We start from the raw sequence: 21,472 nt of genomic DNA, 5'->3' as shown, positions 1-21,472 counted from the left end.
GTCTGACTCTGAACAACAATCAAACGACTTTAGGGTTGAGAGGAAGCCGGCCCCCCCCTGGACACTCACACTGGTAGATATGGAGGAAGGTCTCTCCCAGCTTGCTGGTCAGCAGCGGCTCCGGGAGGTCTCTGAAGAACTGCTTCACCATGTCGGCCACGTCGTAGGCCGACTGGTCCTGGTAGTTGACGTTGTCCGGGGAGTTCTCGGTCATCTGCCGCAGAGCCTGGATCCGAGACTTCACCCCCGATTTACGAAACAAGCCCACCTAGAAAGCCAAACAGAGCTGGTTAGCGGGACAAGCTAGCCCAAATCGGGTCTGGGGATCACGAGCTTGCTAACGCACGCCGGTTGGTTTTGACACGTGACACAGAAGGACTGAAATTGACGGTAGAATCATCCTTGTTACACTGATGCATGACGACAAACAACATGACTAACTTAACACAATCTATTAGCATACTGGCTATGTACAGTAAGACGGTTCGTTTGCCACTCCAAGCAATACATTAGACGTTTTTTAGTCCTAAAAGCCGATATTAAAACAACTGTTTTAATGTGGTATGTTCCCTTGCCATTCCCCTGCCAGGGAATGCTGGTTAGTTTGGGGTGATTTGAAAACAATAATTCAGATAATAAAAAGACCTCCGATTATAAAATGCTCTTATTCATACTTTGCGGTCACGTGACTACCATGGCTACCTGGAGGGCAACAGACGCCGAAAAAAATGGCGTCGAACAGCGGTCAGCCAGGGGAATTGCAGCCTTGCAGATTTCCAATACTACAATCCATCAACTATTTAGACCATAAATGTTAAATTATATATCAAGAAAAGATAAACATACTCAGAACTTGTGATCAACACAAAGCACCCTGATGTGTTCGTTGCTTTGAATTTGGCAACGTTCTCGACCAGACGTGGAGTTTGGAGATATTTACATTCATCTTATAGAGAATCCGTCACCTTATAACCGCACAAAAAATGAAAGCCTTCAAAAGTACGGATAGCTAACTTTTTTCAAGAGTGGGTTGATTAACAAGTCGTCGTGACGTCACGGTCAAAGTATGAATAGAAATAGATTTTTGTGCGTCTTCCAAGCAGGAAAAACACGGTGTTTGGTGCCGCAGGTCAGGGCTGTCCCCCCCCAGGGCCGCTACGGGGGCACCGACCTGGTCGAGACACTGGCTCCTCAGGTACCGCAGGGCCTGCTGCAGGCTGAGGGGCAGCGGCTGGCCCGACCGCTGCACGTGCACGATGAGGGGGACCCCAAACACGTTCTTGTCCTTGTAGTCCGGTACCTTCATCCGCTTCATGAACTTTGGCACGGACCTGCGGGGAAGCAGCCCAGCGCACAAACCAAATCATTAACCGTCACACAACTGGACACACAATAGGCTGCTGAGACATAACTGTGTTTAAAAAACATCTCAAGGTCTCTGGTAAAACACAAGTTACTTACTCTTTTACTTATTACTAATTGATTTAATCGAATGTATCTTTCTAGACCTTTTTCTAATAGCTATTAGAAAAAGGACTATCTTTCTAGTCCTTTTTCTAATAGCTAAAGGTTACTTCATCTTTGTTAATGCTTGCTTTATAATTCCACTGGGCACAAACTGCACTTAACTGCACTCATTTTAGCCCTCTGGTTCTGGGGGGGACTAACTGTTATTATTCTTTTGAATTATTAACCATTTGTTTGTATTAACATGTTTTTAAGCAGCTAGGGCACTCTCATTGAGAGGAGATCCTGTTTTTCAGATTCAGGACAAAACAAATGAATCCCCCTGACTATTTCTGAACGGCTGAAGTGTGAGGTGATGTGCCCGGTGCCTCACCAGGTCCAGCCGTGGCGGTTGGACATGGAGTATTTCTCCATGGTGGCCGTCAGGCGGAGCAGAGAGAACTTCTGCAGCAGACTCAGCTGGCCTGCTGATTGGTTGGTGATCTGCAGGGACGCCACCGAGAGGCTGAGCCGATTGGCTATCTGGAAGCTTGGCCATCGTAACCTACAGGGAGGGAACAAAAGAGAGAAACTATACACACAAGGGAATAATAGAGCGACATTTGCAGGTTCAACCTTCAATCAAGGTACCGCATAATCTCTTCTCTTGTGGAACAATCGACGGCTCTTTCTGATTGGCCGATTGTGCAAAGTGATTTGACTCTTCATTCATTAAGGCCCAATACCATTTCTACCCCTTACCCTTTCCCCTTACCCCTTCCCCTTACCCTTAACCCCTTCAAAACAAGGGGGAGGGGTAAGGGGAAAGGGGTAGAAATGGGATTGGGCCTGATTGATCATTCTTAAACAGAAGCTGTGCCAACATACATCAGCAGCCATTGTATCGGTCGCCGACGTATTGAATTGTGTTAGGTGTCCACCTGTCACTCTTCAGCATCGTTTTCTCGACCCAGCGTGCGGCGCTTACCGTCTGGGTCTGGTCAGCGACGCCCCCGACCCCGGAGTCCCCGTCTCTCCCGGACCCGGGCTCCCCTCCAGCTCCGCCAGCGACACCTGGTCCCGCTCTCCGTTGCTAGGCGTGCGCTGGCCCTCCGTCGCCGCGTCCGCCTCGAAGTCCAGAGCGATCCGCCCGGCGTCCCCTCCTCCCCGGACGACGCCCTGGCTCTTGGCCTCGGCCGCGGGGAGCACGTTCTGGGACCAGTGGTCCACGATCTGCTGCAGGCCGTTGACGTGGAGCAGGATGTCGTCCAGGTGGGGGAAGAGGTCCTCCTTCTCCATGTCGATCAGGTCACCGGGTGGCTGGCGTACAGATGGGACCCGGGCACGTTGTCGTACACGCTGATGCGGCCTGCCCCGGGAGCAGCACTGCGTCATGGGCCGCGGCTCCTTGGCGCCAGGGGGGCGGGCGCCGCCGCCGCCGCCGGGGAGACGAAGGCGGACGCCCGCCTGGTGCCAGTTCGTCGGGGGCGACTTTGCCGTTGGGGGATCACGGCGGCGCTGACGGTGGCGACAGGCTCTCTATGGACCAGGGCTTTGGGGAAGGTCCCGGGCTTGTGGTCCTTGGGGATGTGGACCACCAGGTCCTCGTGGGAGCAGAAACTCGTTGCGGCGGTTCTGCTCGGCGACCCTCTTCACCTGGCCGGCCGAGAAGATGTCCAGGTCCTCCAGGTACATGCCGCTGCGCTTGTGGTCCGCCCGCGTGGCCTTGCGCTCCTTCAGGCTGGGGGTGCTGGCCGCGCTGCCGCTGGAGGCGCAGCTGCTGCCCTCGCTGGTCGACTGGGAGGTCGCCGTCCGGACCCCCGAAGGCGGCGGCGGCGGCGGCGGCGGCGGCGGCGGCGGCGGCATCTCCCCGTCGACGATCTCCACGCATCGGACGCTCTTCAGCCCCGGCGGGGGGTCCTGCAGAACGGGGGCGCCTATCGACGGCGTTTTGCGGCTGCCGGTCAGAGCCCCCCGGGGACCGCAGTGTCTCCATGCGCTTCAGGAAGTCTTTGGCGCGCGTGCGTCCCAGCCGGGCGTGCCTCCGAGGCAGGGAGCCGTAGCCGGTGCCGTCCCTGGCGATGTGGGACAGGCCGACGGAGGTGGGGTCCGGCATGGTGGCCGAGTCGGAGCCGGTCCTGGTTGGAGCCGTCCGAGTCCTCGGTGCTGGGCCCCCCGGTCGGGGCACTGCCGCCGCTGCTCTCGCTGTGCAGCGACGACACCTCGGGCTCGCTGAGGTCGGTCAGAACGCTCTCTCGCTGCTGGTGGCCGCCTTCAGGGGAGCCCCGCCCCCGCCGTTGGGAAGCCCCTCCCCCTGGTTGCCGAGGAAACCCGTCTATGTCCTGAAGGCGGGACCACCTGCGGCTGGTCCACTCAAAGGTCCATTCGGTCGCTGATGGCGAACACGTCCTCCTCGTCAGAATCTTCACTCTGGGAGAACACCACCGAAGAAGAATCAGACCAGCTTCATCGCGTATCAGACAGGTAGAATTTACAAGACAGAGTAACATGCCACTAACCAGGGAGGAAAATGCAGGTGTCACAGCAGGAAATTGATAAAACCTTTTTACCATTGTCCTCATCTATGTTTAATTTATGTTTGACATTTTTATGATCACATTCGCTCGGGTTCAGCTTAGTCATATAAAGTTAGATTCCCTTTGTTCCTTTTATTTATGCATTAATCCTTCAAATTTGGTGCTTTGGGTTTTATTGCCGTGTGTCGCTTTTGATGCTGATGTTTGCAAGGTGTGGGTGAGTTGGAATGTGCTGAGATTTAACCTGCGTTACATCACACACGCTACACCTATAGCCTGGGGATGTGTCTGTTCTGAATTTAAACGCTGAGATTAACCCCTTACTTTACTGCGGTGATATAATCCAAGACACCTGAATCCCATACATAGTTTCCAGCCAGATAGACCCAACAAAGATCTTGAAATATAGCAGTGTATATTTCAGGGGCTATGGACACAATGCTACCCTCTCAGGTAGCACAGAATGTGGCTGGACAGGATTCAGGGGTATTATCTTAGTATTTTCCACAACAGAAAAAAAGGTTTAAAGTACTGGGCAAGCTCATGATAATCCTATGAATGATAAAAGATTTGCAGGAGGACCAAAGGAGTTCGTTAGGTTATATACATAGACAGTTTTACATAGACTTTTTTTATTTACTTTGTTTTCTGTAATTCTAGTCTATTAATTATATACATTATCTTTTTCATTTTAATGCTGCACTGCACATTCTCCCGTGGCATTCACATTTGACATCTGGTTTATATAAAGTGTCTTAACTTATCTTATCTTAAAATAATTACAATATAAGTCAAATATGAGCATTGTACTACAATAACATAAATGTCAAGAACATTATTAGCAAACCAATGGAAGCCAGATTCAAGAAGACCAGAAGACAAACTGAGACACACGCCTGGGTCACCCGTTGCTGACCCGTAAATTTGGTAGAAAAATGTGTTGTTGTTATTATTAATTTAAGTCTATTGTTGTAATTTATGTGGCCGCTGAAAAGAGCAAACTGTTGACTCTTACCTTTTTCCTTGGGAGATTAACATCAAGTTTCATAGAGGCACACTTGTTCAAGGTGATCAGACGCCTGGAAAAAAACAATTCAAACAAACATTTAAAAAATGTAGGTTAAATCAATCAATCAAACCCTAAAAATAATAATCCACTCGATTCCACCTTGCCGTTCTTCTGCCACGGAAATTAAAAAAGCGATAAGAAAGGGACATAAGAAATATCCCTGTCAGTTCGCCGGGGAGACAAATGGTTCTGACAAGCGTAGCTGAAGTGGAGCTGGTTGTAGGAAAACAGATGAGTTTCCACTGCACACCACAGACCAGACCTCAGCCACAGGGACCGCCCGCTGGTGTCCGATCTCTGGGACCTATCGCTGCGCATTACCGTTAATTGATCGTGGCGGTGGAAGGGTGGTCCGTGGTGGGTTTGAGCAGGAGCGATTCCTCATACCGCGCTAATAGGCTGTGCGGCAGCCTATATTTACACTCAAGCTATTCCCGGGCTCAGTGGTGTTTTTCATAACTGTTTTCGCCCCCTTTTTCCCCTGAACACTAGAAAATGCTTTCCGGAACATAATTTGATGTTTCAGTTAGCACTTGGCCTACATAGAGGTACTGAGATGAGCAATTTTTACAGGGAAATGGAGGCACTGCATGGGAATGGCCACTCAGACGAGTGAACTATAAACTGTTGGCAGTTGGTCTTGGCTGTTACTGTCACAAATAAATAATACAAATAAATCTAAACAAAAATCTTTTCAGTTCAGGTCTGTTTCCCCCACCCCCCCCTACCCCGTTGAAATTATCTTCTCTATAAACAAAAGGACAGCAGGCAGAGGAAAGGGAGCTAGTGATTAGAGGTCTGTGGCCGATCAGAGAATGTGGAACGAACGGACTAAAGGCCTGAAAATAGGCCTGAAGAACCGCCTGGAAACCTGGGGGAAGGATGAGGGCATGGAGGAAGTGGCTCCAGCCAGTGAGGAGATCCAGGACAAATAAGGGCCTTATTTGTGGGACTATAATGACATAATGACTCTTATTTGCTCAGTTAGAAGCAGATTCAGGGCTTTTCTATGGACAAAAGACCCAAGCCAGGCCACCGTGTGTCTTGGTTGCATCGTTGCTGTAGACCAGAGGACATCCCCACAGGGGAACCTCTGTAACACAAAGATCAGATACCAAGACCAAAACGAGTCCGACATTGAGGGAAAACCTCTGAATGTGTACGCTTTCACCGATTTCTCTAATGGGGAATATTAGGGATGATGCATGTTTTATTTTGATGAAGGCAATAAAGATAAAGATGATATCCATTTGAATGGCTTCATTTTAATTAATAAGGGAAACACACAGCCTAATGGTGCAACGTGCCATTGTGATAAGACATTAATAAGTAACAGTCTGATAACTTAAGTTAAGGACTTAACTGTGCCGCATGAGCCTTCAGTACATCTCAACCAAATACCAAAAATAAGCTAAACAGCCAGGGTCCGATACAACACGTTCCTATTGGTTCACAGGGGGGAACCAATGAAAGAGATCAAGTCAAGTGGGTCCTGCTTCGTTCTTAGGAGGGTTTCCATAGTTACTGTAGCCCCCTCCCCTCTTACTGTATTACAATTGAATATAAATATAGACCAAATCATTATTTATTATAACTAAGTATTGCACTAGTCTAGTATTATCAGCGAAACACTCAGCAGATGCTATTGTCCACAGCTACTCACACTTGATTCAGATACATGTCGTTAAGGCGCAGTCAGAGGTTAGGGGCATCACGCTCTAAGGCGCCAACAGCTAGACTCTGGACACTGGGGACTCAAACCCAGAACATGCACTCTGGGAGTCAAACAATCTCATCAGCACGACACTATCCTGCCCCTTGAGTTACTTTGTGACGAAAACTACGGTGATAGTACACCGTGTCTGGTCTGTGGGGATACCAGCTATCCTATTTCAACAACAGCAACAACAACACCGTTTACCCTGTACATTCCAGCTTCATGCTAATACACAGAAGGCTTTTCATTGTGGTTTTGTTGTCTGGTCTCCGTAAAGGTTATCAGCTTCCAGTCTGCCAGCCTGATGTCTGGATGTGACTTAGCGATAAGCAACAAGGGGGGACGTCAATCTCGATTTAACCCAAGCCGATATCATCCCGCTGCTCTTTGATCTGAAGTGGCGGCCAACTAAAGGCTAGTCTGATAAGCCTCATGAAGTTCTACTAAGTTTCACTTCATAATTCATCCGTCTGAGCTGTCTTTAGATGCGGGGCAGGGTTGCATCATCCACCCTAAACCAATTACGATCACCTCCATCAATCAGCAGATAACGAATCCACAAGTTGGTGTGACCTGATATTTATGGACGTTGATTGAAGACAGAGAATCCATGAAGATACCATAAAGGGCAGTTGCTACGGGAGTCACTGTGTTGGACGGTTTTCTGTTGGTCACTATGGGTTCTGGCAGTATATGTGTTTTTCCATTTCAGGCCGAGCACGACTCGAGCCACCGACACCAGACTCTGAATCTCTGATCTTTTGTTATAGTTAGCGGGGCCCAGAAAACGAGAGGACTGACTCACCTGCAAAGGGGTTCAACCAGGTCCTTCTCTAGGAAGTCATGATCTCTCTTCACTGGACTGATGTCTATCGGGAACTGCGAGTCTGGGGAGAACAAACAAATATAAATAGCATTATACATAAAGTACTATTTTCATACTGTTAATGCCTCAACATCAATACCTCATCATATAAAAAGCACAAAAAATAAAAGCTGTTGTTTTCAAATACAACATTTGAACTGCTTTTATTTTTTGTGCTTTTTATATGATAAGATAAGATAGAGAAGATAAGTTTGGTAAGATATATGTTATTTTCCTGAAGAAACTTGGAACACTGCACACTGCCTACAAAATAATATTCAACTAATTTGAATTGATACGACTGTCCTGTACATTCTGCTGGGATACCTATCATGTTACAGTCCCTTTTAAATCATGATCTGTTTCCCATTTATTAGTTTATTCTTTAAATAAAGATTCTAATTTTTCTATTCACTTGTTTTGCAGCGTTGATGCGCCTGATATTCAAGCATTGCTTTGCCACAAGTGACTAATTGTTAGAAAATGCTTTCCGGAACATAATTTTATGTTTCAGTTAGCACTTGGCCTACAATGAGGTACTGAGATGAGCAATTTTTACAGGGAAATGGATGCACTCCGTGGGAATGGCCACTCAGACGAGTGAACTATAAACTGTTGGCAGTTGGACTTGGCTGTTACTGTCACAAATAAATAATACAAATAAATCTAAACAAAAATCTTTTCAGTTCAGGTCTTGTTGTTCCACTGATGTGCACATGACTGCTAAACTTCAAACCAGTATGAAATTAGACTGAAATTCAGTTATTTTGACAAATGGTCAGAAAAGAAAGTAGGACCAGATGTTGACGTTACCGAGATGAATATAAAACTCGGGACCACGTTTTTTCCACCAGAGCAGTGAAGTATGGCAGAGTTCCAGCGCTGTGGATGGTACACCAGTGCATTTTTTTTGGGGGGCCAGTGTAACGTTAATGAGAAGAGACAGGATTCCCCCTAATGTCAGCGTTGAGACTTGTGCGAGCATGACGTTGTGCGTTGGCTATGCGCCCCCTCCTCTTACATAACTCCCTCGCTGCAAACCAGATGCAGACCCTCCGCATCCAGCATTCCAGGGCATTCTGCTGTCGTAAAAAGTTGTGCGGTTTTTTGGTTTAAGCGCGACTGACAGACGTGGCTCTACCTGCTCGCAGACGGGGGACGTATTTGTCACAGACTAATTCACCCGTCACGCATAAATGTCAGCTGGAAATTATGAGCAAAGTCTGAGTAGTTTGTTCCATTTTATATTATATATCATAATGTATAAAATATATATTTATCAAATACATATTTTATAAACATAACATTAATGCAAAATAAAGTAGCGCAAATAAGCGTTACTAAAACTACACGCGGTAGCCTCTGTCAATATCTTCCAAATCATAACAACAACCCGAGTGTTGAGTTCATTTAGATTACTGTAAAGCATTCGCTCATTCCCTCGTCTTGACGAGACATGTTTATAAAAGTAACAACTAAAGCCTGCTGAACACTTGAGGAGCCGGGCTTCTTTAAACTATTATAAATCATATTTTAAATGTCCTCGGAGCGTCTATTTTTAGTCGGGGGGGATGTTTATAGGGAAAGTGGATCTCGGGGGAAGATAAGGACTTTAAAAGAAAAGGCTGTCTTCTTCTGGTCTCTGTTTGCTAGCGCTGAGTGTGAGAGAGCTTTAGCTCCAAGCCTGGTACAGAAAACAGAGCACAGAGGCCTCTCACAGACGGAGGTTCTGGTCGGAAACATTTCACACGTGTTCTGTGGCTCCATGGAAAACTGTTTTGAAGTCCCAATAGACAGTGAAAGTTAAAACGGCAATCCAAATTTCCAAACACTCTAAATAGCTCCCTTATCCCGTGTTGATCTTTATATTTAACAGTATTTATCCGAACTAGCCATATCTTAATGTAATTTATCCTTTATTACCCCCTAGGGAAAAATAGCTGTTGAGAATCACATTCTCTGTTTTTAATAGCACCCAAACAAGTAATGCTATTTACCCGCTCCCTGGATGTATTATTAATACCACGAATGCTAAGTTCTGTAACAGGATGGTATTTTGGTATATTAGTATAAAGTAGTTTAGTTGGCCTACATAGATAGATAATTAAAACTTCTAACTAGCCATTGGAGTAAGATGGTAGTTATAATGGTGTACTATGCTAGTCATGGCAATTCATGGTAATTACAAAAGTTTCTAGCAATGCATGATAGTTACCATTAGTTAATTGAATTGCAGATGTGTGAGATTCGCCCCTATATCAGTTGCTGACATTTACTCGAACGTGTAAACAACGGAACAACACAACCACCTTCTGTGGCCCCTCCCACTTGCTGTGTCGCCAGCGTTCACTCAATAACAACCAGCGGCTCACGCCAGCCACGGGGGTCGTATCAAAAGTCTGCTGTGACAGCTCTTCAATTCCCTCCCCCTCTCTTATCCACCAATATTAATCTTGGTTTTACCCCCCTTCTTGTTGTTGGTTTTTCTTGCACCAAGGTATATTTGAGCACAACTAGTGCAATGTGGTAGGGTACACTAGAATCTTTCCTTGTATACTCTGAACAGGGTAAGCGCACTCACTGGAGTGGCTACAAGTAGAGTAAACACAAGATTTGAATACAATATATCAGGCATAGGACGACATTTCATTTATGGGAATCGTGCTATTTGTAGCTATCGATATCATTATGTATTACAGATATAATATTTGTAAATCATACTCTTTAAAGTGTATATGGTATTCTATATGGATGTCTGGTAGTGTATTGTAGTTGTGCATGTTTAATTACCCTCAAAAAGCTGAGCGTACTGAGGGAACCCTGCCGCCCGTAGCCAATCACACGCTTCCTTCGCCTCGATTTCTGAAACACAAGAAGAAGAGGAAGAGCCTGGTTAGATTTCACTGAGGAAGCAGGACAGAACCATTTGAGCACCTTAAACATTAACACGTAACGCAGTTAACACCCAAATCTTGATCCATAATTTCAGGGGCAGGATAGTCCTATTTATTAGCAGTTTGCCACCAGGCCGAAAGGTTCGATCTCCAATATACCCTTGAGCAAGACGCGCCCTACATTAAGAAAGAAAGAGTCAGAGTGGACGAGGCGTCTGCTAAACGGCTGGATAATCAAACGGGGAATTACAGTCGTAGTTCGAAGTAAACGCCTGCCTTACCCCACCTCCCTCTCTGCCCGGAGGAAGTCTGCATTCTAGGAACTGCCCCCCCCCCCCCACACCCCTCCCCCCATCCTCCCCCCCTCCCCTCGGTTCTCATAGAGGAACCTGATACCTTACGCAAGGCTCCGTGTCACATCAGTCTGGAGCCAGCAGTTTAGAATGCAGGACCTCAGCCAGGCGCCCGTCATCACAGACGTCCAACAGACACAGCGTGTCGGCCGCGCTGTACACACAGCTCACCGTCGCCCGCAAACACTAATTCCACGCCACCGAGAGTCCACACAGAGTCCACCCAGCTGCTCTTCTAATAAAGGAGAATGTCTCTGGCTGACTGCTCGCGTTACGGTGATTGAAGGAGATATTGACTGGGATGTTGCTTCAAAATCGGCCCATTTTAACTATGAGGCAGGAGGGGTTTATGAATTGCTTCGCATTCTTTTGGCCATCTTGACCTGTGATTTCGTATTTTAACAAAAATCTGTGTGGCCCCAGTCGAACATAACCGCTTCAGATGCCAACAGTAATAGAACGTTACTGCGTTGTCGATATTTGGCTCGACCTACAACTGTTTCACCATTGGTTTAAAGTGTTCAAAGTATGCCGTGGTCACACTATTCGTTGTGAATGCAGGATGATGGCCCCTTCAGGGCAGTCGGACAAACCCCTCCTGTCCCTTGGCCTATATTATTTGACACATCACTGGGTTGAACTCTTTGTTAAATATGTATTTAATAACACTGGTTAGAACGGTTAACAGGGAGAAGTTCACCATTCATCCCTATGAGACGAGACTCCTACTACCAACCCCCCCCCCTCCCCCCTTTTGTTGGGATCAAAGCCCAATGGGGGGGTGTAGGGTGGTCCTTGATGTGCCCCCCCAAGGCCAGCTGTCCAGAAAACTCTCTCTACTACAGATCCCAGAATGCATTGAAACTGGACACCACATTATAATCCATCTGTGGCCTCAAAGGGACACAATAGCACAACAATCACACACAGTCAACTCAATGGAAAGCTTGAATCTTCAATAATTATAGATATTGTGTATATAGATTGTGTACACAGATATATTTATCATATGTATAGAGAAAACTATTTAGAAGTTTTTATGGTTATGTAAAAAACGAAGATGTGACACCCTTATTTCCTAATTTCCCATTCTATGATTAATAAGGTAGATGATACATTTAATTTTAACGTTCCAATTTCTTGATAATCAATAAAAACTTCTTATGGTTAGTAATAGGTCAGAAGATAGCCAATGAATAAAGACACCATGTGACAAGCTGAGGTCCGGTACAGATCTGAGATGGCTACAAGGCTCGGAGCCCTAATGAACGACAGGAAGGGGAAGCAGACGCAGTCGCAGCCCTTCTTCGATGCTAATAGAGTCGCCGTTAACACGCTAGAACCCATCTTTCCAACATCTGGCAGACTGCCATCACACATGGCCGCTTCACAGACGACAGAGAACTAAGACACACATCCAGGAGACTTCCAAAACACACTGCATCATTTAGTCAAACACTAATCCGATTATAATCTCCTATTCATTCTCGGGGTCTAATACCATATTTCTAAATGGAAATAGCACAGCTTTGTTTTAGGAGGATGAAAGCATCACGTCATATTTCTAATCAAGATGTTCCCTCTAAAAATACACAGGTGATTAAACGAAGATAAAGAAAAACAACACACACTAGACTAGACTCCTTCTGACTGAGGCGAGAGAAAGATAGAGAAGTTATCTTGGGAAGCCTAACAATAGTCTAACATAACATATTGACTCAACATTCTTTAACCAAATCTACCGTGAAAATGTGCTAAATCCCAAAAGCCAACAGTTGACAGACCTCTCACGGCTGCTTGCCTCTCATAAACCCCCTCAAGGTTTTTGCTCTTGTTCCACAGACGCAGATGTTCCAGGAATATCAAAATCACATCCAGATCCTCCAAAATCAAGATCCTAAACAACTAAAACACCTCTTCCCAACCCTCTATCTCCTCTGCGATCATCCAGCGCTAATACATGGTTCACTGTGCTATACACCAACACTTCTGATCCAGCCAAGCTGAATGCAAAACACCAGCATTAGTGAACCGTTAGGTCTTTTAAAACATGGACAATGTTACTCACCTCTGCCGCTGCACCCTCTGTGTCTGCTTCCCGAAAAAAACAAATCAATAAAGATTGACTTTGGTCCACTGAATAAATATTAACAGTTTGCTGTTCGTCCTTGAGTGCCAGAATGCTACTGTTTACTCCTGTGACCTGGCGTGGAGATTAGAGTGTGTGAGTCAACATGTGTGTGTGTTCCCACTCGCTCGCGCTCTACGCTACCTGGCCAAGGTGAGCCCAGGCTCCGCCTCCTGAGCCAGGGGAATAACGGCAGCTCTTTATTCCACTGGCAGTGGAATAAACTCTCCCTCTCTCTCTCTCTCTCTCTCTCTCTCTCTCTCTCTCTCTCTCTCTCTCTCTCTCTCTCTCTCTCTCTGTCTCTCTCTCTCTCTCTCTCTCTCTCTCTCTCTCTCTCTCTCTCCCCCCCTCACTCCCTCCCTCTCCCTCTCTCACCCCCTCTCCCCCTCCCTCCCCCCCTCTCCCCCTCTCCCCCTCCCTCCCTCCCCCCCTCCCCCCCCCCCACACACACAGTAACCGGTAACAGGAGCTGGGAATTCCACTCTGTTTGTAGCACGACACCCACCCTATAACATACAGCGTTGTTAAGGTCAGTAACTCATATAAGTCTTCAGTCACTAAGATAAGTCTTCAGTAACTCATAGAAAATCTTCAATAACTCAGAGCAGTTTTCAAGGACTCGTAGAAGTCTTGAGTAACTCATATACGCCTTCAGTAACTAAGATAAGTCCTCAATAAGTCATTGAAGTCTTCAATAATTCAGAGGTATTCAGGAGGCAAGGTATGTTTTTAGAAAGGAATAGAAGTCTCAAGTTACTAAGAGAAGTTTCAGTAACTGTAAAAGAGGTCTTCAGATATGGAGAACGTCGCTGCTAGGAGATGGACAGTTGACGAGTACGTGCGTATGTGTTCCAGAAACAATGCATGATTCTCTACTTACGGGATATTCTCATCTTTCAGATCTGGAATTCCCATAACCTCCCCAGAATAGACGGTTATCTTGACCAATCAGAACATCATCGGACATTGTCTCCACCAATTGTCATCTTCCTCCTGACACAACGCGCCTTCCTCTCCAAGGGCTCCTATAGTCTGGGACCAGCGGAGCCCCTTTCACTCTCTCCCTCTCTCTCTGGTTCCCCAGTCCTGCACCCCCTCTCTACCACATGACCCCCTCCCCTCCAACACAAACACACACACACACACACAAACACACACACACACATGCACACACACACACACACACACACACACACATACGGAGCAACAAACATGTGCTTCCTACAACACGACCCGCCCCTTCTCTGAAGCCCACTGTCTTAATCCCTCCCCCTCTTCCCTAATTTCCACATGGATTCCCAACCAGGCTGTATGTAAATCGGATGTTTCGTGGCAGAACCGGGAGATCGAATTAAAGATGTGATTCATGGCCGAAATCTCCCCGTCAGGGAGACAGGAAGTGTGTGTCAGTGTTTAACAGTCCTCAACGCTGATGACCACCAAATGAGAGCTGGACTTCAACATTCTCTCCCTCTCTCCCTCCCCCTCCCTCCCTCTCAGCTCCATCTCTCGTTGCTCTTTATGTCGTCCGTCTGTCTGTCTGTCTGTCTGTCTGTCTGTCTGTCTGTCTTTGGCTCTCTCTCTATTGGGATAATAAGTCTGAATAATGTTTAGTTCGGTGTGTTTGGTGTGTGTGTGTGTGGGGGGGGGGGGGGGGGTAGCCTCTGCAGTGGAAAAACGTGAATGAAGGGGTGTGACATCATCATAAACTACTTTGTTTCCGTGACGACGGCTGGGATGATGAATCACATCTACTCACCTCCCAGACAGCATGTTGTCTGGCTTAACAGAACGGCATTGTGGGAACTTTGAGTCATGTGACAGTACAGTATGATGATTATTTGATTCTTTCATTCATGCTTTACATTAAAAGCAACACATGAGGGGCAAAGCTAAAAAATGATACCACCCGAGCATTTCCTGTGTGTTACATTTCTATTATAATAGCCATAATCAATGCAATGCAAGACACATAGTTGAATAAACACAACACCTCAGAGAAAGCTTAGTTGCAAGAAACCAACTGGCTTAAAGATAGAAGATGGAAGTCTACTGGTTTGAATGGGAGGACCGACATATAATTGCCTGGGTTCAACTTATTCGTCAGGTTATGAAACCACGTTGCTGCCAAAACAAACTCTTTCTCCAACGCATACCAGAGTAGAGTACCATTCCAGATGGAGACCATCGCTAACGCCACTCTACCGGGTCTGTTTTCTCTTTTCACCTGGGAAGCAACACAATACACACACAACATACATACTCAACACTCCCTCCACCACAACACACTGCGCACAAAACACTCTGCATAACGTTAACTGAAGAAATGACTGAATAAATTATTCATTGTATTTTAATGTATCACTTATTGATGTTATGTCACTCCCCTCAATTAAGTAAATTAATTATTTTTTGTGCGAACAAAGTAATACTGTTATTATTAATTAGAGCTGTCAGTTAAACGCGTTATTAACGGCGTTAACGAAAACCAAATGTAACGGCGTTAAAAAATTTAACGCGCGATTAACGCAATTATTTTATAGAAAAAAAAAAAAAAAAACTTTTTTTTTTTTTTTCTTTGGCTCAAAACAAAGAAGCAGTAGCCTGACTGCTATGTTCAAATGACATTTGTTCAAAGCAGTCGTTTAATTGCACTATAGGCTCTTTTTTTGTATCGTCCTGTTTTGATCAGTGTATATGCCAATGTTGTTATCAATAAAAAATCATTTGCACAAGGCAAGCCGATGCACTTCACCATGTTAATAAGAGAATTAAAATGAGAAGAATTATGGGACAAAAAAATCAAGGGATATTTAGCATAGAAAAAGAATGTGCGATTAATCGTGATTAATCAGAGTTAACTATGACATTAATGCGATTAATCACGATTAAATATTTTAATCGCTTGACAGCTCTATTATTAATGTATGGGTTACTCTATCCCCATATGGTCCAAAACCAAGGCTTTAACATGGCTTTAAGGCTTTAACATGAAGAGCGTGTGGACGTCTCCAAGGAAAATAGAATAGGTCTTCCTCAGCTGCTGTGATTCACATGACAGGAGGAGGTACCTGCATGATTACAGAGCACTACTGTGTTGTCTGGATAGACACACACAGAAACACTACTGTACCTTGCTACTATCTGAATCACAAACACACACGCACGCACACACCTGGCAACACAAGCTGGCACACACACACATAAACACACTCATGGACACACACACATACACCTCAGGGGGGGGGCTACGTAAGCCGAGGTGTCATGAATGACAAAAGAGAGAAGTCATCTATCTTCTTCTCTTCCTATCTGCCTGTCGTGTTACTCACACACAGATACACAGACATATGTACACACAAACACACAAGCACACACACACACACACACACACACACACACACACACACACACACACACACACACACACAAAACACCCAGGCGAACACACATACACTAAGGCACGCACACACAAACAGGCACAAACACGCAGACACATACACACACAAACACACATCCCCCCTACCCCTGGTTGTGTAAAAGCCAAGGCTAGACCTGATGCCAGGAATAAACAACACACACCCCCACTGGTCTGACACGGACCACGAGAAGTGATGTTTCATCCCCGGAATAGACTCACTTTCCGTGTTAGTTTCTGTGTTAGTTTCTCTCTTTACCATCCTCCCCCTGTCTCACACTCTTTCTTTATCAGCACCTTCTGTCTCACCATCTCTTTCTGTTTCTATATTATTCTCTAACTCTCTCTCGCTCTCTCTCAAGCTTTATTGGGATGGAAAAAGTATTTCAGTTTTGCTCTGTCATTAAGTTCTCTTCTCCTTTCTTAACCCCTCTCTTCCCTCGGCGCGTGGGTGGGAGAGAATGAGGAAGGAGAGAGTGACAGTTAAAACCGTTGAGATACGCTCAGCAAACAAGAGATTTACTATTACTACGATAGAGCAGGTCCCTCCACTTCCACCCCAACCAAGAAATGGTCCAGATTCTAACTCTAGCAACTCTTTATAGCATTTGCCCAACCTGCCTTTATCGTACCAGTAGAACTGAAAAAACGAATCATGGTTTCATGTAAACTAACGGCCATCACATTTCCGATAGAACAAACCTGATGCCTCGCCCTTGACAACCGTGACGACAATACAAGGTGAACAGTTCAGGGATGACACCAGATACAGTACAGTGCAAGAGTGGATTTCGGAAGTTAAACTTTTGCAAGTCTTGTGTGTTCAGTGAGTCCAGAGTGAAACCACATTCCGACATTGCAAATGGTTTGGGCTATTTCACTCACACACACTATTGCTCGTTGGAAATAAGATTAACATTAGCGTGTTTTAAAAAAAAAAAATACGAAAAAAAGACGAAATAATTTATATTTTACATTTTGACTGTCACTTTTTTTGGCGGATTTGGAAGAAGTGTACTTGCTCTAGACATTTCGGAAAAAATAAAATAACATGTAGGCGACTCTTGACTCGACGTATTTTATTGCCGTCAGACAGCATAAAACTCCCTCAAACCTTTACTTGCAGAGGTTCCCTTTCAAGAGCAGTGATGGGGGCCGGGGTTGAGGGTGTGGGGGTAGGAGGCGAGGGGGTTGGGGGGGGGTTGAAACTGGATTAATATCATGGGGACCTGGGTCATTCTACCGGCGGCGTGGGAACCACTTCTACTTTCCAGCAGGGTATTTTAATTAACACACCTCCACGTGTGTCTGCAGGGGCCCCAGTGTGCTCGGGGGGCCCCCCAATAGCCCCCCGCCCTCCCCGACAGGAAGTTCACCCCTCACCCATCTGCATCCCACACAGGGCTATGCTTTCTGCACCTAAGCCCCGTCAGCCGTCAACACCTACGCATCGCGGCCCGCGCACGTCACAGCGACACAAAGGCCGTCTCTTTGCTAAGTACAAACTACAAACACAAACACCCCACTGCCCGTGGCGGTCGCATGTCCCTGAAAGGGAGAGTTATGGGTTCTACTGGCGACCAGTGGCTGTTTTACTCACAGACGAGAGGCACCGGGTTTGATCCCCAATGTCTACAGCCTAACGAGATACCCTAACCTCTTCCCTGTTATTTAATGGCATGTATCGGAATCCACTGTAAGTTGCTATTGATTAAGCTCTCTCCTATGTTACTAATTATTAATCTTGTGTTGGAGAATGTTTTTGGAGAACCCCTCAATCTGAGTCACATATCGGCACTGTTGCCGGGACAACAAACCAAATCTCCCTCCAAAAACAACCGAGCTAGCAAACACTGACCACGCTTTTCCCTGGCAGCCTCTCTCTCTCTCTCTCTCTCTCTCTCTCTCTCTCTCTCTCTCTCTCTCTCGCTCACCAGGCCGTGTGCGAGAGAGAGAGGGCCAGCGCCAGACCTTGTGTCCGTGGTAACGGTTAACGGGTGTCTGCTCAGTGCCAACACGATGACATCAGAGCAGCCCATGGCGTTGCTCCAGGAAACACGCGGTTAGCCTTCTGACTCGGGCTAGCAGCACTAGCTGACATATTATTAGACGCTGCTACTCTCCTTAGCACAGCATAGGACCATAAACCCTCATAAACATTTCATAAGAACGAATATAAAGGCCCTTCGGTGGGGCTTTTATAAAGAGTTTTAAAATACTGTGTATACATCACTAGCTTGGGTCCCTTATTCCCAGTGGGAATGGAGCCACTATCCCAGGCAGGGTTAAACCATCTCATACCAGTAGAGCTAGACAGGGGATCTAATCCCTAACCCTGGCAGGGATATACGTGTCTGCCAAATGACTCAATCTCAAAGACTCTAGATGCACTGCTGGGCTTAACCCAGCCTACGGCAGCACACTCCAGATCTACATGTAGATGTGAGAAGCACCCACACAGCAGGGAGATCGCTGATTTGCAGGGTAAACAGTGTGAGCGCGTGAACTCGGGGCTTCTGCTGTTGACCCACGGCGAGCTGGATGGGTCAGACGGTCCCTGCGACGCTTTCCTTGAGGTCCTCTGTTGAGTTTAAACATAAGCTCCACAGCTGTGGTAACAACCGCCCTCACCTCTCAGGGGCCCTGGGGATTGAGGGCCCTTTCATCTCCCGGGGAGAGACCCCTACATTCTCCACCTCTCTCTCTCTCTCTCTTTTGTTGTTGGTCTGTCTCACTCTCTTGTCTCCGCCTCTCTCTTTTTTCCACTCATTCCCAATATTCTCGATTCTCTCCTCCTACATCCCTCCACCCCTCTCCTCTTCCTCGATCTCTTTTGCTCTCGCTCCCTCTTTTTTCCCTCCCCTTGTCCTCGCTCTCTCTCTCTCGTGTCCTTTGCCCCTCTCTCCCTATGTCTGTCCATTTCCCCTCCCTCTACCTCCCCCCTCCACTCTCTCCCTCCATCACTCGCACCCGTGTCCTCTCTCTCTCTCTCTCTCTCTCTCTCTCTCTCTCTCTCTCTCTCTCTCTCTCTCTCTCTCTCTCTCTCTCTCTCTCTCTCTCTCTCTCTCTCTCTCTCTCTCTCTCTCTCTCTCTCTCTCTCTCTCTCTCTCTCTCTCTCTCCAGGCCGTCAGCACCCTATCCCTGTGTCCTCTTTGAAGCCTTTGTTTTGTTAATCAGGATATCATGCCCCGGGGGGGACAATGTATGTTTCCCCTGCTAGCCATCTGCAGTGTGTAGCCTAGCCTGCATTTAGCCTCCTAACGATACCTGGACAATATGAATATAGTGTACGGCCCACTCAGGAGAGCAAAAATGCTTGGTACCCTTACATGCTAAATTGACTAACATGCTTTATTCTGATAACATGTTAAGTAACCTCACATACTAGGTACCCCAACATACTAAGTTTCCAAACGTGCTATTGCTGCTAGCTATTCATCAAATTCTGGTTTAATCCTTTACAATCTCTAAAGGTTATTGGGAGATGTGGAAAAAAAATTCCCAGAGGAATCCATGACAGGAGATCACTTCGTGGGGTAGAAAGGTTTAGTTCAGATATCGTCAACATTGCCATACTTTTATGGCAATTTCTAAAGTGGTGTTTCCAGATGAATAGAAACATAGAAGTGTCCAGGTCAAATCTAATCAAATAAACGCTGTGTGGGTGTCTGAAAGGGTTACGGGTGAGCTGGAATTGTTTATCTTTTGTAAAGACGAACAAGGCGCAAATTATGCCGCTATAGGGCTAATAAATGATACTAATCATTGATAATATTCCAAGCAACTATCAGGCAAACATTCCAAACAGCAATCAGGCTAATCTATCGATAGCAACTCTATACCAATGGTGATAACTTCCCGGAAAACTATCTAGCCTATAACCAATACTCGCCGACACATCACTCTGCTAGTATCTGGCTAATACTGCATGCATTCATCAGGTTGATGACTAGTAGCAGTATAGGGTATGGACATGATTACAGTCTCACAAAGAAAGAAAGTGAAACATGCCATTTACACAGATTTTAGTTTTAGTTTTAGTTTTGCAGACCCAGCTCAAATCAGTGTTAATGGGGCGTTTAACTTTCTTTCAACTGTATTTAAACGAACCAACAACCTGACTGTCTGACCGACAACAAATGTGATATAGCTGACCATCGATTGGATGGAACGGTACAAATAATGTGTTGATTATGTGGTCATGGCTTCGATTTAAAAAAAAGAATAAAAAAAAAAGAATTGCCTAGTCGTCAAATGACGACTAGGCAAGAACTTGGACGAGGAATCAGAATACGCTCTCGCTCTTAGAGTTAACGGGACCTGTTGGCATACGTGAGAATGACTTCTACACCGCTATCACCACTGACGCAGCTGATGTAGACCTGTATATGTAAACAGGAAACCCTGCGTGACTCCACCCCTCTCACCTGCTATCTCCCTGCAGAGGCAAGGGAAAATGTTAGCTATAGCATGGTCAGACTTCTGGATCCAAGTTTAGCCTGATACTGGTATTGGATATAAGCCAAGATATGGCTTTCAGATGTGAGCCCGTTTTAGCGGCAGAGCTAGCCTGGTTTGATGAAACCGCCAGATCACAGGTCATTGTAGCACACACTTCTAAAAAGGTCTGACCTTCACTGGGAAACTCTAACCTTTGACTACAAGAGGAGGAAAATAAATCATCACACACCTACACTCTCTCACATACACACACACACACACACACAGACACACCTGCACGCACACCTACTTTAACTCACTGACACAAACACACACACACAGACACATATACATACACACACACACACACACATACACCTGCACGCACACCTACTTTAACTCACTGACACACACAAACACACACACACACACACACACACACACACACACACACACACACACACACACACACACCTCCAACATCTTGCTGCCAGCAGCCCTCTAGCAGCAGAGATCCATCACCCCAGCTCTCGGTGAAACATACGTCCCGAATCACTTTCCAGGCTGAGCTCCTCAAGGTAAACACAGCCAGACTCTGGAGCAGG

The 21,472-nt window shown here is 46.2% G+C and overlaps 1 protein-coding gene across 1 annotated transcript in view; it reads right to left on the bottom strand.

Moving 5' to 3' along the window:
* stard13b (StAR related lipid transfer domain containing 13b) overlaps nucleotides 1-21,472 on the bottom strand; it is a 36,718-nt gene that overhangs the window by 6,132 nt on the left and 9,114 nt on the right. Inside the window, 14 exon segments of the mRNA XM_030381112.1 lie at nucleotides 70-268; nucleotides 1,172-1,331; nucleotides 1,841-2,011; nucleotides 2,435-2,763; nucleotides 2,766-2,828; nucleotides 2,830-2,937; nucleotides 2,970-3,065; nucleotides 3,067-3,412; nucleotides 3,414-3,631; nucleotides 3,633-3,830; nucleotides 3,832-3,876; nucleotides 4,999-5,062; nucleotides 7,575-7,656; nucleotides 10,425-10,496. Of these exon segments, the coding sequence (XP_030236972.1) occupies nucleotides 70-268; nucleotides 1,172-1,331; nucleotides 1,841-2,011; nucleotides 2,435-2,763; nucleotides 2,766-2,828; nucleotides 2,830-2,937; nucleotides 2,970-3,065; nucleotides 3,067-3,412; nucleotides 3,414-3,631; nucleotides 3,633-3,830; nucleotides 3,832-3,876; nucleotides 4,999-5,062; nucleotides 7,575-7,656; nucleotides 10,425-10,496 (2,151 nt within the window).

Source organism: Gadus morhua, chromosome 16, assembly GCF_902167405.1.
Source record: "Gadus morhua chromosome 16, gadMor3.0, whole genome shotgun sequence".
Classification (NCBI taxonomy): Eukaryota; Metazoa; Chordata; class Actinopteri; order Gadiformes; family Gadidae; genus Gadus; species Gadus morhua.
The sequence above is the reverse complement of the archived record's forward strand: the minus strand, read 5'-3'. Positions and strand labels throughout refer to the sequence as shown.